At 41.3% G+C, this 13,539-nt stretch overlaps 1 protein-coding gene across 5 annotated transcripts in view; it reads right to left on the bottom strand.

Annotated features, from left to right (window-relative positions):
* The window catches only part of igf2bp2b (insulin-like growth factor 2 mRNA binding protein 2b), an 84,146-nt gene that overhangs the window by 20,183 nt on the left and 50,424 nt on the right, over positions 1 to 13,539 (bottom strand). For all 5 annotated transcript variants that reach the window (XM_077246859.1, XM_077246863.1, XM_077246862.1 and 2 more), the window contains one exon: positions 4,621 to 4,756. In XM_077246859.1, the coding sequence (XP_077102974.1) occupies positions 4,621 to 4,756 (136 nt within the window). The remainder of the gene's footprint in view (positions 1 to 4,620; positions 4,757 to 13,539) is intronic.

The following is a 13,539-nucleotide window of genomic DNA, read 5'->3' as shown; positions in this document are numbered from 1 at the left end:
TCGGTTTCCCCCAACTGCCTTGAATTCACACTGGGGATGGTCAAGGCATTCTTATACCCCAAACATGGATATGTCCCTAAGATGCCTACCATTATTCCGAGGCCTATTGTGCTGCAGGTTTTCTGTCCTCTCCCATTCACTTCATCAGACCAGGAAAAGCTGAACCTCTTGTGCCCAGTACGAGCACTGGACACTTATGTTCATCTGACTTCTCTGCTGAGAAAATCCAACCAATTATTGGTTTGCTTTGAATCACCCAAAAAAGGGCTTCCACAGTGAGCAAGTGGATAGTCGAGGCTATTTCTCTTGCTTACGAGTCCCCTGACCAGCCATGTCCTTTGGTGGCCAGGGCTCATTCTACTTAGGAGTATGGCTGCTTCTAAAGCTTTGTTATCTGGAGTTTCTCTCCAAGACGTTTGTGATGCGGCGGGCAGAGGTGGAAAGAGTAATAAAATATTCTACTCAAGTAAAAGTACTACTACTTCAATGAAATTTTACTTAAGTACAAGTAAAAGTACCGGTCTAAAAATCTACTCAAGTAAAAGTAAAAAGTAGCTCATTTAAAATTGACTCAGAGTAAAAGTTACTGAGTTACTTTTTTAACAGCGGGGGTGGGGTGGGGGACCCTCCCGTGTTGTAATGGTATAAGATTTTCACAGTATGGTAACGTCTCAGAAAATATCACGGTTTACAGTATTAATCAATTGTTAAATAAATAAACTGTATTATTAAATTATGGGTATTATTATTATTATCATCAGTTAAAATGACAGTTAAATTAATGAAAACAGGATTTTTTTTTGGTTGAACAAATGCTTTTATTATAACAAACTTGAAATAATTTGTTTGTTTATTAAAATTTCAATAAAACATGTCTAATCAATTAAATTTGATAATTAATAATGAATTAGATTAACAACTTATTTTTAACATTAATAATTTATTAAAATGTTTAAGAATAATATTGTCCTATGAAATGTATTTTATTCAGAAAATTAATGTTTCTTTTTATTAGGGGTGTAACGACATTCGAACCAAACCGAAGAACCGCGATACAGAACCCACGATTCGAATGGCGATACTCTCATGGCGTACCGAACACGCCCCGCCCTGCAAGCTACCCCGGCCCCGCCCAGCCCGGCTAATTGATTGGACCTGGAATCAGTGTTGCCAAGTCCGCTTATTATAAGCGACTTTGGGCTTGTTTTTCTGTAAAGTCGCTTACAAATATTGGTAGTCGCGGGTCGCGTTTTTTTTTGGGCTTGTTTGTAAAGTGTAGTTGCTTATTTGGGCTTGTTCTCAGCTCGTTGTCAAGCAGATATTTTCTATATGTTATTTAAACGTAGGAGTTTGTCTTGCCTGTTCCCTCTGTCTCTCCCCTTTCCCTATACACAGAGTTTTTTCCCCACCCACATCCTGCTTCTAATTGGCTCTGACCCAGATGGCAATAAGTACTAGCCAATCAGAGGCAGAGCAGGGCAATCGGTTTTTTTTCTGGTTAGGAAAACGTCAGTGAGTGACGTTTAAATGAAAATACGTGCGAGTCGCGACTGATGGTGACTGGACTGTAGGAGAGTTTTTATATATAAATTATATTTTAGATATTATAGATATAGATATTATAGTTTAATATTGTTTAACCCTTTAACTGTCACTCCCCCTTTTTTCGCATAGACATGAAAATCACTGTTCAAACTTAAATGGTTGTAATTCAAGAATGCTTTCGAATATAGACCTATGGTTGGTCTTGTTTTAAAGAAGACATTTGCCAGATTAATGTTGAAATGAAGTATTATGAAGTTATGAAAGTGAAACAGAAAAAAAGTTATACAAGTTTGAGTTTATGAAAATGAACAATGTAAAAATATAATTATTTATATTTTATATAAAATATATATATTACAAAATATATTTTACTCTAAAACTGCCAGAAAATGTAAGCCAAAAATCTGAAGAAGTTGTGTTCCAAATTTTAGGTTGATATCTCAAAAAATGAGCTTTCAGTAAGATTTTATTTGGCCGCAGTACCAACATTTTTCACTAGATGGACAGCCAAGCTTCATTACAGAAGAAAAATAAACTACCGTGTGCACAGTTTTACAAAACTAGGCACAGTTTACCAATCTGTCCACATGGATGTAAATTGACAATCTGTACCCACAGTTTAAAACTATCTGTCACCACGGATTGTAACAGTAGCGGTAGCGCGGAGTAAACGCGAGTAAACGCGATCATCTCTTCCTCAGTTACAGAATAAACATGAATGGACACCTGAAGATATGTTGAAAAATACAGTATACTTACTGAAAGGCATCATAACTCGTGTAATCGCTCAATCAGTGTTTCATCAGCGCAAAGACGTCAATAAAACTGCATAGCTTGTCACTAGCATTATATTTACCTCAGCAGGCTAGTGATTCAGTGTCCACAACTTGTTGGTTCCTAGAGAAATGAACTCTTGCACTAAATAAATGCACAATATTATCCTATATATTATATTTTACTTAACCTGTTAATTATATCTTGATTATTTAAAGTACGTTTAAAATATCTTTAATGAAAATGACAGCAACTGTGTAAATTATTATATTTCAATAACAAATTAGAGTAAAGTTAATGCAAAAACTGACAAAGACACAATTTTTTCATTAAACCACTGTTTAATTTTTTTTTTTAGCTTTCTAAACCGAACCGAGACATCAAAACCGTGGGAAAACCGAACCGTCAGTTTTGTGTATCGTTACACCCCTACTTTTTATGATTTAATCCAAATATATTATCAAAAACGGTGGTAGGCTAATCAAATGTAAATTTAAACTTGTGTCCTTTTATTTTTTGGGGAAGCGCTGCAAAAAAAAGATTTACTAAATTAAACCATGGACAAAAAAAATATTCCTATAAATAATGTTCAAATAAAATGTATTATTATTGTTATTATTATTATTATTTTGAGAAGTAGGCTACGTTCTACTGTATGCCTACAATAGTAATATATTTCTGTCATAATTTCTCCTAGTAAAACCGAACTTTTATTTTGACGGTTTGTGAAGACCTGTTAAAAGTGTATTTGACAATGGATTTTCTCAAATAAAATTATGAAAATGCTCATTAGGCGCTCTCAGAGCAGCTCTGGAAATGTTCATGTATTCATATCCTCAAATTGTTTGTGAGACGCTGAAAACACCATGAATGTCACGAGTACTTGAGTATGTAGTAGACAAACGCAGCTCAGCAGAACAAATAGGGTTAACTTATATATTTACTTGCAGTATTTTTGTGCTTAGCTTAATTATCCACAGACCATGTCGCGATTGGGTTTATTGCACAGTTCTACTTTCCATGTATTCATCCATCCATTATTTTGTATGTTTTGTGACATCTGCATTAAGTGAATTCCATTTTCATGACTGGATTCCGGGATTCCCTTTGCATCACGTAAATCGGGACATACCTTTATCTGCAGGAGGGATGGTGTCCTATATCCTCTTTTTGCAGCCACTTTGCGTCCACATTTTTTGCAAATTGGATATCTATCCTCGAGGACAACCACGCTTTTTTTATACTTTTCATACTGGCCATAATTCGCTTGGCGCTTAGCTTTCAGCTTCAGCTGGGCGTCACCTTTTTTGCGCGTTTGTTCTCCCGCCCTTCAATCAATTCAGTAGTTTCCGGAGTGTGTGATTTCCCCCCCCTTGTATTATTATTTTTTACTCAGTAACGGATATGATTTCAAATGTAGCGAAGTACAATACTTCAAAGAAAACGTACTTAAGTAAAAGTAAAAGTACAGATTTTAAAAACTACTTTAAAAAGTAGAAGTACACAAAAAAACTACTCAATTACGTAACGCGAGTAAATGTAATTCGTTACTTTCCACCTCTGGCGGCGGGTTGGTCCTCACCGCTTACATCCGTCAGGTTTTATAGCCTGGACGCTGCCCCAGGATCTCAGGTGTGCTTAGTGCAGTGTGACAACAGGCTGACACTCAGGCATTTGAAAGTCTGGCGATTTGGGTATTCTTGTTCCCAAAGCGTCGTTGACGCATCGCGAACTGTAACCATAGTTCCCCGAGAAAGGGAACGAGACGATGTGTCACCCTTCCATACTTCCTGCATTCCTGTGATCGACTTGCTTCGGCAATTTTTGAAGCTAATGCCGGTTGTACTGGATGCGCTTTTGTCTCTTCCTGGTCATGACGCCACCCGCCCGTGATGATCATTCTTTCCATTGGACTAGTTGACATAGATGCTTCAGACGCATTCACGCTGGGGGCGTTCCCAAAGCGTCGTTGACGATTTCAGACTAGAGGTTTAATAATCATAATAATACAATTTTTGTTCAAAGTCCCATCTGGATTTGATGTATTGTAGGTAAAGGTGTTTTTCCATGATGTACTGATAAACAAGTATCTGGTTATGGGATTAGGGCGTTTAGGAAGAGATAACAAAATGAAATAGCATTAATAAAAAATTATGTATAAAACTCTGTTTTAAAAGTATCAAGTCACAATCCATGTTGTTTCAAAACGACTTAATATCTCTAGAAACAACTGATAGACATATCCCAAAGGAACATCCATCCACCAATAAACTGTAACCTCTAAAACTGTGATTTACTTACATTAAGTGAAGCTACATCATTCTCATGGGCTTCTGAAAGTTTCTTCATGATCTCCATTTCTGCATTACAGCACTCCTCCACCCCTCCCCTCACCGTGATGGTACGTTCCTGGTTATATATCGTCAGGTCTTGTAATCTACACAAAATTAAGGAAAAAAAAACATGAGATGAGCATTCAATACACTCATAATTAAACCTATATCTCTTAACTAGGTTCCTATGAGACAAGGGGTGTGAATCTTTGGGTAGACAGCAAATCGATTGGTTCCACGATTCATAGGTTTTCCAATCGATTCCAGCACAATTTATGCTAATTCAGAACAATTCAATTCCCAATGAGATTCGATTTAGATTAATGATTTAAGGTGAGACACGGCAGGCAAAAACATCGTTTTTTTTTTTTCACTGGTCAATTTTGAGATTTTGGGCTATTTGTCTTTAATAACATGTCTTCTTTCAGACTTGTGCTGAAAAAAAGTCCAAAATACACATTTAGGTTTTTTACTACACTTTATTTTACTACACTTTGTCTATTTGCGTTTGTAGATTTCGCATAAATTCAACAAAAGTTGGCGTTCTAAATCATCCTGCTGCTCCGCGATCGCTGTGTGCACCCTGTCATCACACACACCGTTAGAAAGCTCTCTCTCTCATTTGCAACGCTATCGGATCCAAAAATGGTAATTTCCTGTTTATCAGCAACCAATCATGAAAGTAAAACGGGCGATTTAACTCGAAATGTGCAATCTCATCGGCTGATGCAAATTTCTGACAACATGATTCGTTCAGAATCGTCACGTGACGCGCTCTGACATTATATACATGCATCACATATATACAAAACTTTACACACTATTTATACAAAACAATTACATTACACAACACATTTCAGTTTTTGTATAATATAATTACTATATAATACTAAACAAATCTGTAATCTGTAATTTTCTATATCATAAATAACCTGGTCTGTCTAGTCTGTCGGTCTCTGTGTCCTCTTTGCTTTGCGATTTTTCTGTGCGTGACAAAATTGATGTGTGGCGTGACTGAGAGCGTGTGAAAAGTGTCAATTGTGTGTGTCTCACGGTGAATTCGTGAGAGTTGGCAGCTCTGAATGGCGCTAGCTTGGTCAACATCAGCAAATGCTGTCTGTCAAATTAATGTAATTCAAACTAACAATAAAAATGTAATATGTACAAAACGAATATGAACATATTCACTGGTAAAGGTGAAGGGGAGTAGCTTGAAGGTGTCATATTTAAAAATCACTTGACATCAACCAACATTCCTCTGGAGTCAAAACGTCCTCTATTAGGAGTTGGCTCGGCTATGGCTCTAGGGTCGTGGTGAAGGTAGGGGCGGAGCATAGAGACTATGCCGTTTCTCGTTTGTTACTCTAGAGTAGATCAACTCACTTTCTGGAGGTATACTGCCCCCATCTGGTATGGAATGTGGAGTATGAATTGATTTTTTGGTGGACATGACACAAGGCACCTTTAATGTATAGGTTATGCAAACTTAATGCTCCAGATATATGTTCTGATCTATTATTCTCTCTTAAAGAGATAGTTCACCTAAAAATTAAAATTAGCCCATGGTTTAATCACCCTGAAGCCATCCTAGGTGTATATGACATTATTCTTTCAGACGAATACAATCTGAGTTAAATAAAAAAAAATGTCCTGTCTCCTCCAACCTTTATAATGGAAGTGAATGGCTGGCAAAAATTTGAAGCCCAAAAAAGTGCATCCATCTATTATAAAAGTAATCAATATGACTCCAGGGGGTTAATAAAGGCCTTCTGAAGTGAAGCCATGCGTTTGTGTAAGGAAAATACCCATATTTAAAACTTTATAAACTATAATCACTAGCTTCCGACATACAGCCGTATGCATCGATTTACGGTGGAAGACTAACCCCTGAACCGACGCACGACGCAATGACGAACGCGGAAGCTCAGAGGAAAGAGCAAAACAAAACACAGATTGCGAATTAGCCATTTTGAAGATAAATGTCGGAGGATTTCTATATAATTGAAGGAGCTTCAGTTTGTTGCACAGTCCTATTTGTTTAAACCACAAGAGGTGTCTAAGCTTATGATACTCCTACATCCTATGTCATAAATGCGTCACGGGTTACTCTTGTGGCGCAAGTCGACTTGCATAGTATGCGTACAGTCGTCAGCCTGAAGCTAGTTCCCTTTCAGTCGCTCACGTTTGACGTAGTCGACTGATTGGGACCACGCTTAGGGAGCCTGTCATTTTCGAATATTGATAAAACGAGCCAATGCACATTGGCGTGCGAGCTTTGCATCTCACGCTCCGCCCCGCAGCGCGGGTATAAATACGGAAGTGGATGCAAGCACCATTTGTCTTTGGCTTCGGAGCCAATGAGCAAGTGTGTCGATGCTTCTTCTGGAAGTCTCTCCCGGTGCTGGTGTTTCTACAGCGCAAGTGCATTGGTGGTCGTGAGCCTTCTGAGCTCTCAACTGCTGTTTCAACAGCATTCCTTTTTGTGTTTGTTGGCGGTTGAGGGTGAAGAAAGTGAGTGCTTCACTGGTACAGGCTGCACCATTCCCATCAGTGTTGCCGCGATCATTTCTCTGGGTGCTCCGGCACTGGTGAGAGTCCCAAACTTCCTGAAAGAGCAACACAGGTACGTCTGTGTCTTTTTTAAGATGTCATTCCACCCGTGCGTTTCTGGATGCGGTCGTTCCCTGTCCCTCTCTGATGGTCACAATAGTTGTATCACGTGTTTGGGCTTACAGCTCGCTGAAGCAGCTTTTGTGGATGGTTCAAGTTCCCATTGCGGGAACATGACTATCACAGTGTTGAGATCAAGACTCGCCTTCGTCCATGAAGGTGGAGTCCCCATTACCCGTCCCACCCCAGGGTGCCGTGTGGGATGGGTGATCGGAGGATTATACTGATGGCTTTCCTGCCCGGTAACCAATCCCTGTGGGCCCCTCACTCCTCTATCACACAGCAGCCGGTGGAGCTCCCCGTTGTGCCTGTGGTCCCTCTGTAATGGATACTGCTTCTCAGCCCGCCGCCCCAGTGCCTTTCTTTCCCGAAGTGCATGGGGAGCTTACCAGGTTGTGGATGGAACCTTTCTCTGCAAAAAACTGCCCGAGTAGCTCCTCCCCCCTCACTACCCTAGACGGAGGAGCGGTGAAGGGTTACGATGCTATCCCTCCAGTGGAGCAGTCTGTTTCGACACACCTGTGTCTGGCGGCCGCTGCCTCTTGGACGGGGATCCTCGTTTCCTCTCTAAGGCCTGTGAGTTCTCGTCCGATCTGATGGGCAGAGCTTATAAAGCCTGTGGGCAATGTGGGTTACGGCCAATCTTGGACCTGCGAGTCTTGAATCTGGCCCTTCACAAGCATCCGTTCAAGATGCTAACGCAGCAACGCATTTTTGAATGTATCCGTCCCCGAGATTGGTTCGCAGCATCGACCTGAAGGACGCATACTTTTATGTCTCCATCCTGACACGACACAGGCCATTCCTTCTCTTCGCGTTCGAGGGTTGAGCATATCAGTACAAAGTCCTACTCTTCGGGGCTGGCCGTCGCTTTGCGTCTTTACGAAGGTTGTGGAGGCGGATATTGCTACCATGAGAGCGCATGGTGTTCGTGTCCTCAGCCATCTTGGCCATCATCTGATACTAGCTCAGTCTCGTGAGTTGTTGTGAGAACACAGGCACTTGTTGCTCCAACATATCAGCCAGTTGGGTCTTCGGGTCAACTGGGAAAAGAGCAAACTCGCCCCGTGCAGAGGATCTCTTTTCTCGGTATGGAGCTGGACTCGGTCCAACAGACGGCACACCTCACAGAGGAACGTGTCTGGTCGGTGCTGAACTGCCTGAATACTGTCAAGAGCAAAACAGTGGTCCCACTGAAACTTTTTCAGAGGCTCCTGGGGGATATGGCACCCCGCAGTAACGAGTGCCCCTAGAACAAGTGTCCAGGCATGCTGTGGTCTCCTCTCGACAGCCCCTCCCAGGCCCATTCCTCTGAGGGAGGACCTTCTCTCTAAGGGACGGGGCACCGTATGGCACCTGCGTCCAGACCTCTGGAAACTCCATGGCTGGTCTCTGGATGGGACGCGGAGGTTCTAGGTGATCTACCACAATCAGTCGTAGACACCATCACTTCTGTGAGAGCACCCTCTACGAGGCATGCTTACGCCCTGAAGTGGAACCTGTTCGTTGAGTGGTGTTCTTCTCACTGAGAAGACCCCTGAAGCTGTTCGATCGGGTCAGTGCTTTCTTTCCTGCAAGATAGGCTGGAGCCTCCACCCTCAAAGTGTATGTTACATCTATTGCTGCACATCACAATGCAGTGGATGGGAGATCCGTGGGAAAGCACGACCTGATCATCAGGTTCCTGAGGGGAGTGAGGTTCCTCGCGCAACCCTCTACATACCCACTTGGGACTTATCTCTGGTGCTGACCACACTGTCCCATCCGCTCCTTGCGGTTATATGTGGACAGAACGCAAAGCCTCTGGACCTCAGACCAGCTCTTTGTCTGTTACGGAGGCCAGAAGAAGGGAAAGGCTGTCTCCAGAGGTTGCCCCACTGGATACTGGATGCCATCATCTTGATGTTTCAATACCAAGATGCACCATGCCCCCCTGGGTTGCGAGTCCACTCTACTCAGAGTGTAGCTTCTTCCTGGGCGTTGGCACAGGGTGCTTTTTTCTGAAAGTTTGCTGTTTGTAGAGCTGCGGGTTGGGCAACACCAAACACGTTTGCAAGATTCTATAGCCTACGCATCGAGCCGGTTGCGTCCCGTGTGCTCTCCTTACATGGAGGCCAGTTAACACCGTAAGCCCTGCTCGAAGTGTCAGCTTGCTGCGCACTTCCCCTTCTATGGACCGGATAAGAGCGCCATTCTTGCTCTAATAGAGTTCCTCTTTGGCTGAACTCTGTGGAGTTCCTCCACACCCCTCAGAAACAGACGTGGCGGAGCGTCCAATGGCAGGACTAACACTCGTATGCACTGGTGGAACCTGAGCTAGGCTGGGTCCATATGTTGTGATTCCTATTACGACCCCATATGTGTATTCTTCCACGGTACGGCTCCCTGTGGCAAGCCAGTGTCTTTCCCTGGCAGAGCCCACTCTGCCGTCACTGACTGGATGAGTCTCCCACCTGTTATAGGCTGGAGCCACCTCAGTGACATTCCATATGTTAAAGGGCACACTTTCCAAGTGTTATCCAAGTCTGACTGAGTGGGTCTTGCAGAACAGCAGTGGCTTCCCTGGCCTAAGCCCTGTCCCATCTCCGCCTCAATAATGCAGGGGGATCAGGAGGATTATGTCTAGGCACTGGAAGGTGGCAGCACTAGTGGCATTTTTATTGGGATCCCAATCAGTCGACACATTGACTACGCCGAACGTGAGCGAATGAAAGGGAACGTCTCGGTTACGTATTTAACCCTTGTTCCCTGAAGGAGGGAACGGAGACGTAGTTCCGTCCGGGCTCCGCTCGGCTCATCAGCGAAAAACAAATGGTACGTGCATACACTTCCGTATTTATACCCGTATTTATTAGGGATGGTAAGATTCACCGAGTCGCATTGGTGCATCGGCATAAAAGCTAACAATGAGATGCATAAATTTAAATAAGTGTGCATCGGATACAATGTTGGCATTTGTATCGCGATGCATCGTTTTTAACATATCTGCATCGATAAAAAACGATTTATTCATAAATAATTATTAGTAGATGTGCTATACTTTTACTATTTAGAAAGTGACCAATATTTTATTACGTGACTGTTTCTTTCTTAACTGATTTCTTCTTTCTGAACTGTTGCTCAAGCGCGTTCTCTCAACACCACTGCTGTAGCTGCTACGTGAATATGACGTTTCACAACACTACGGAGACCAAGGCGTGTCCTGAGAGTCACCTACCTAGAACAGATCAACACATGGCGCAGCTCTATCTTCCACCAAATACTTATAAATCCTAGGGGTGGGAATTGGCAAAAATGTGACGATTCGATAGTATTGCGATATTTGGGCCACGATTCAATATTATTGCGATTCTCAATATATTGCGATACAGCAAGTATTGCGATTCGATTCTGCGATATTGCCATTCACGTCCCCCATATTATTCAAAGGCATTACAAAAAATTAGGAAAATAAGACCGCTCACCTCACTTTAAATGTCACATTTAATTCTGTAAACATTATCTTCTACACATTAACTGAAGTGCAAAAACTGAAAAACTTGTTCTTGAACATTCGGGACACATTGCAACACTGGTTTCATCACTTGCCCACCGCGGCACCGCAACAAAAACAAAAAAAAAGTTTAAAAATACACAGTATCCGTTAAATCCTGCCTGTATTACACACACACACGACCCACAGAGAAGACGCGCGTCAGTATCAAGTTCTCTTTCGGGCTTGAACAAACCATAACACACACAAATTATGCCAAAATGTCAGTTTTGTCGAGTGTTCTCATAAGAGCAATCTTGAATTATTGAAATAAACGTAGATATTTGTGAGAAAATGGGACGCGTGTCAGATCGCGTCTCTGTCCCACATTGCACTGCATTAACGAATGTACAGCTTATGTACGCTCAACGCCTATCGCTCACTCGTTTTCATTCACTCCTTCAAGTGAACAGTATTAGTGGACTAACGTTAACTTCGGGAATAGGCCTAACTTAGTGAATGAGGGTTTAGAGGGCGATTTCAACCCATGTTCTCAAGCAGTGAAAAATAGAGGACAATGACAACGCTCTGACAGACAAGACCGAGCAGGTAATATTTAATATGAAACAAACAAAACTCACTGAGCTCCCAGCATATAAATTAAAATTATTTAAATACAATAGAGTAACATAAAGCAGACATAATAGAGTAACATAAACCTGAGAATAATCATAAAAACGAAATTTACCCACACTTTCGATTTGAAAGATGCGGAGCGTCGTGTACAACCGTAATACTGAAGCCATTTTCATTTGAATTTGCTGTCGAATGTACGACAACAACGCACCACAACAAGCGCCACCTTGTGGATGTAATACGCAAATGTAAATGATCAGAGTAAACTCTGAGAAAACCGGAAAGTAAAACAGATAATTTTATAATTAAATATCGCAATACTTTGCGCTACTGTATCGATATAATTGCGTGCGCAAAATATCGCGATACTGAACAGAATCGATTTTTTCCCCCACCACTAATAAATCCAGTGTTTGGAAACACTTTTTTTTTTTGGAAACTGCAAATTGTAAAATATGTTGCACCGCTATAAAATATACAGGCAGTAGGGGAGAGCCGGGACGATTGAAACGCGGGACGGATGAACCACTGAGATTTCCTTGAAAACCACTCACGTCATGTACGTCAAATTTCATCAGCACATACAACACGCAATGCCGACCAGACACGCGAAAACCTTTCTTGTTTACGTCATGCCATTTTGGAGTTAAAGCCGGAAAACTGTTTTTGAGTGCGGCAAGTGAATTCTTTCGTGCGGTAATTTTTTAGACTGACAAGTTGTATTAATTGTTTCATATGCCATTGTAATGATAATACGGGAGGTGTATTAGTGCTGCAACACACCCTTAAGTGTGCATTATCAGAGTGTTTTAGTTTAAAGGGATAGTTCACCCAAAAATGAAAATTCTGTCAGTAATTACTCACCCTCATGTTGTTCCAACCCTGTAAGACCTTCGTTCATCTTCGGAACACAAATTAAGATATGTTTGATTAAATCTGACAGCTGGAACACTCCTCCATAGGCTTCTTAAGGGATTGAAACTTCCCCGAAAAGTTATTAAAGACATAGTTAAAATAGTCCAAGTGACTACAGTGGCTCAATCTTAAGTTTATCAAGCGACGAGAATACTTTTTGTGCGAAAAACAAAACAAAAATAACGACTTTATTTCAACTATTCATTTCCTTCTCAGTGGGCCTCGAGTCAGTTCACTAGTGTAATTTTTTTTTTTACATTTCATACAGTATTTTTTCCATACAGTTATGAAAGACCTGTTAGTGAAAAGTTTTTATTTTATTTATTATTGTTTATGTTAATACAGCACCTGCTTTCTGCTTACTGAGTTAGCCTACCTGCTGAAATCACATTAGCCTGCTGGCAAGTTATGGAACATTTATTCATTGTTTATCCCCAAGGATCCTTACATTTTTTCACTGTTAAATGTGTAAGCTGTTAAAAGTGTAACTGGAGACAGGACAGGAAAAGAATGTCTGTTTTTATTTAATCTTTTGGTTTTGTGAAACCCAAATCTTTTGTTTGTGAAAGAGCCATGCGTTAAAAGTCAGATGGCATTTAAGTTACTTTATGATTTGCTGTATGTCTGAACAAAAGAAATAAAAAGTTAACTACCTATACCATATTGAATTGCATTGCATCATATTTTTCTCCATTGCATTGTATGTATTACACTGAATAGCATCGCGTTGAATCGAATTGAAATCAGATCACATCGTAATAGTAGTGAATCATATTGCATTGCATCGGTAGCTGCTTATATGTAACTTTAATATATCGTATCATGGACTATGCATCGAGATGCATATTGCATCAGCTTCAGTTATGGAGATGCACATCCCTAGTATTTATACCTCACGCAGCGGGACGGAGAGTGAGATGCAAAGCATGCACACCAATGTGCATTGGCTCGTTTTATCAACACTCGAAGATGACAGGCTCCCTAAGCGTGATCTCAATCAGTCGACATGTCGACTACATCTCCGTTCCCTCCTTCAGGGAACAAGGGTTACATACGTAACTGAGACATTATTTTAGATTATAAAGTTATAAATATGGGTATTTTTCTTACAAAAACCCATGGCTTCGCTTCAGAAGGCCTTTATTAACCCCCCGTTAAGCCGTGTGGAGTATTTTTTATCATGGATGGATGCAC

Source organism: Siphateles boraxobius, unplaced genomic scaffold (genome assembly GCF_051911475.1).
Source record: "Siphateles boraxobius isolate OS27281-9 unplaced genomic scaffold, OSU_SipBor_1 29, whole genome shotgun sequence".
Classification (NCBI taxonomy): Eukaryota; Metazoa; Chordata; class Actinopteri; order Cypriniformes; family Leuciscidae; genus Siphateles; species Siphateles boraxobius.
Note: the sequence above shows the minus strand (reverse complement) of the source record. Positions and strands in the feature narration are given on the sequence as shown.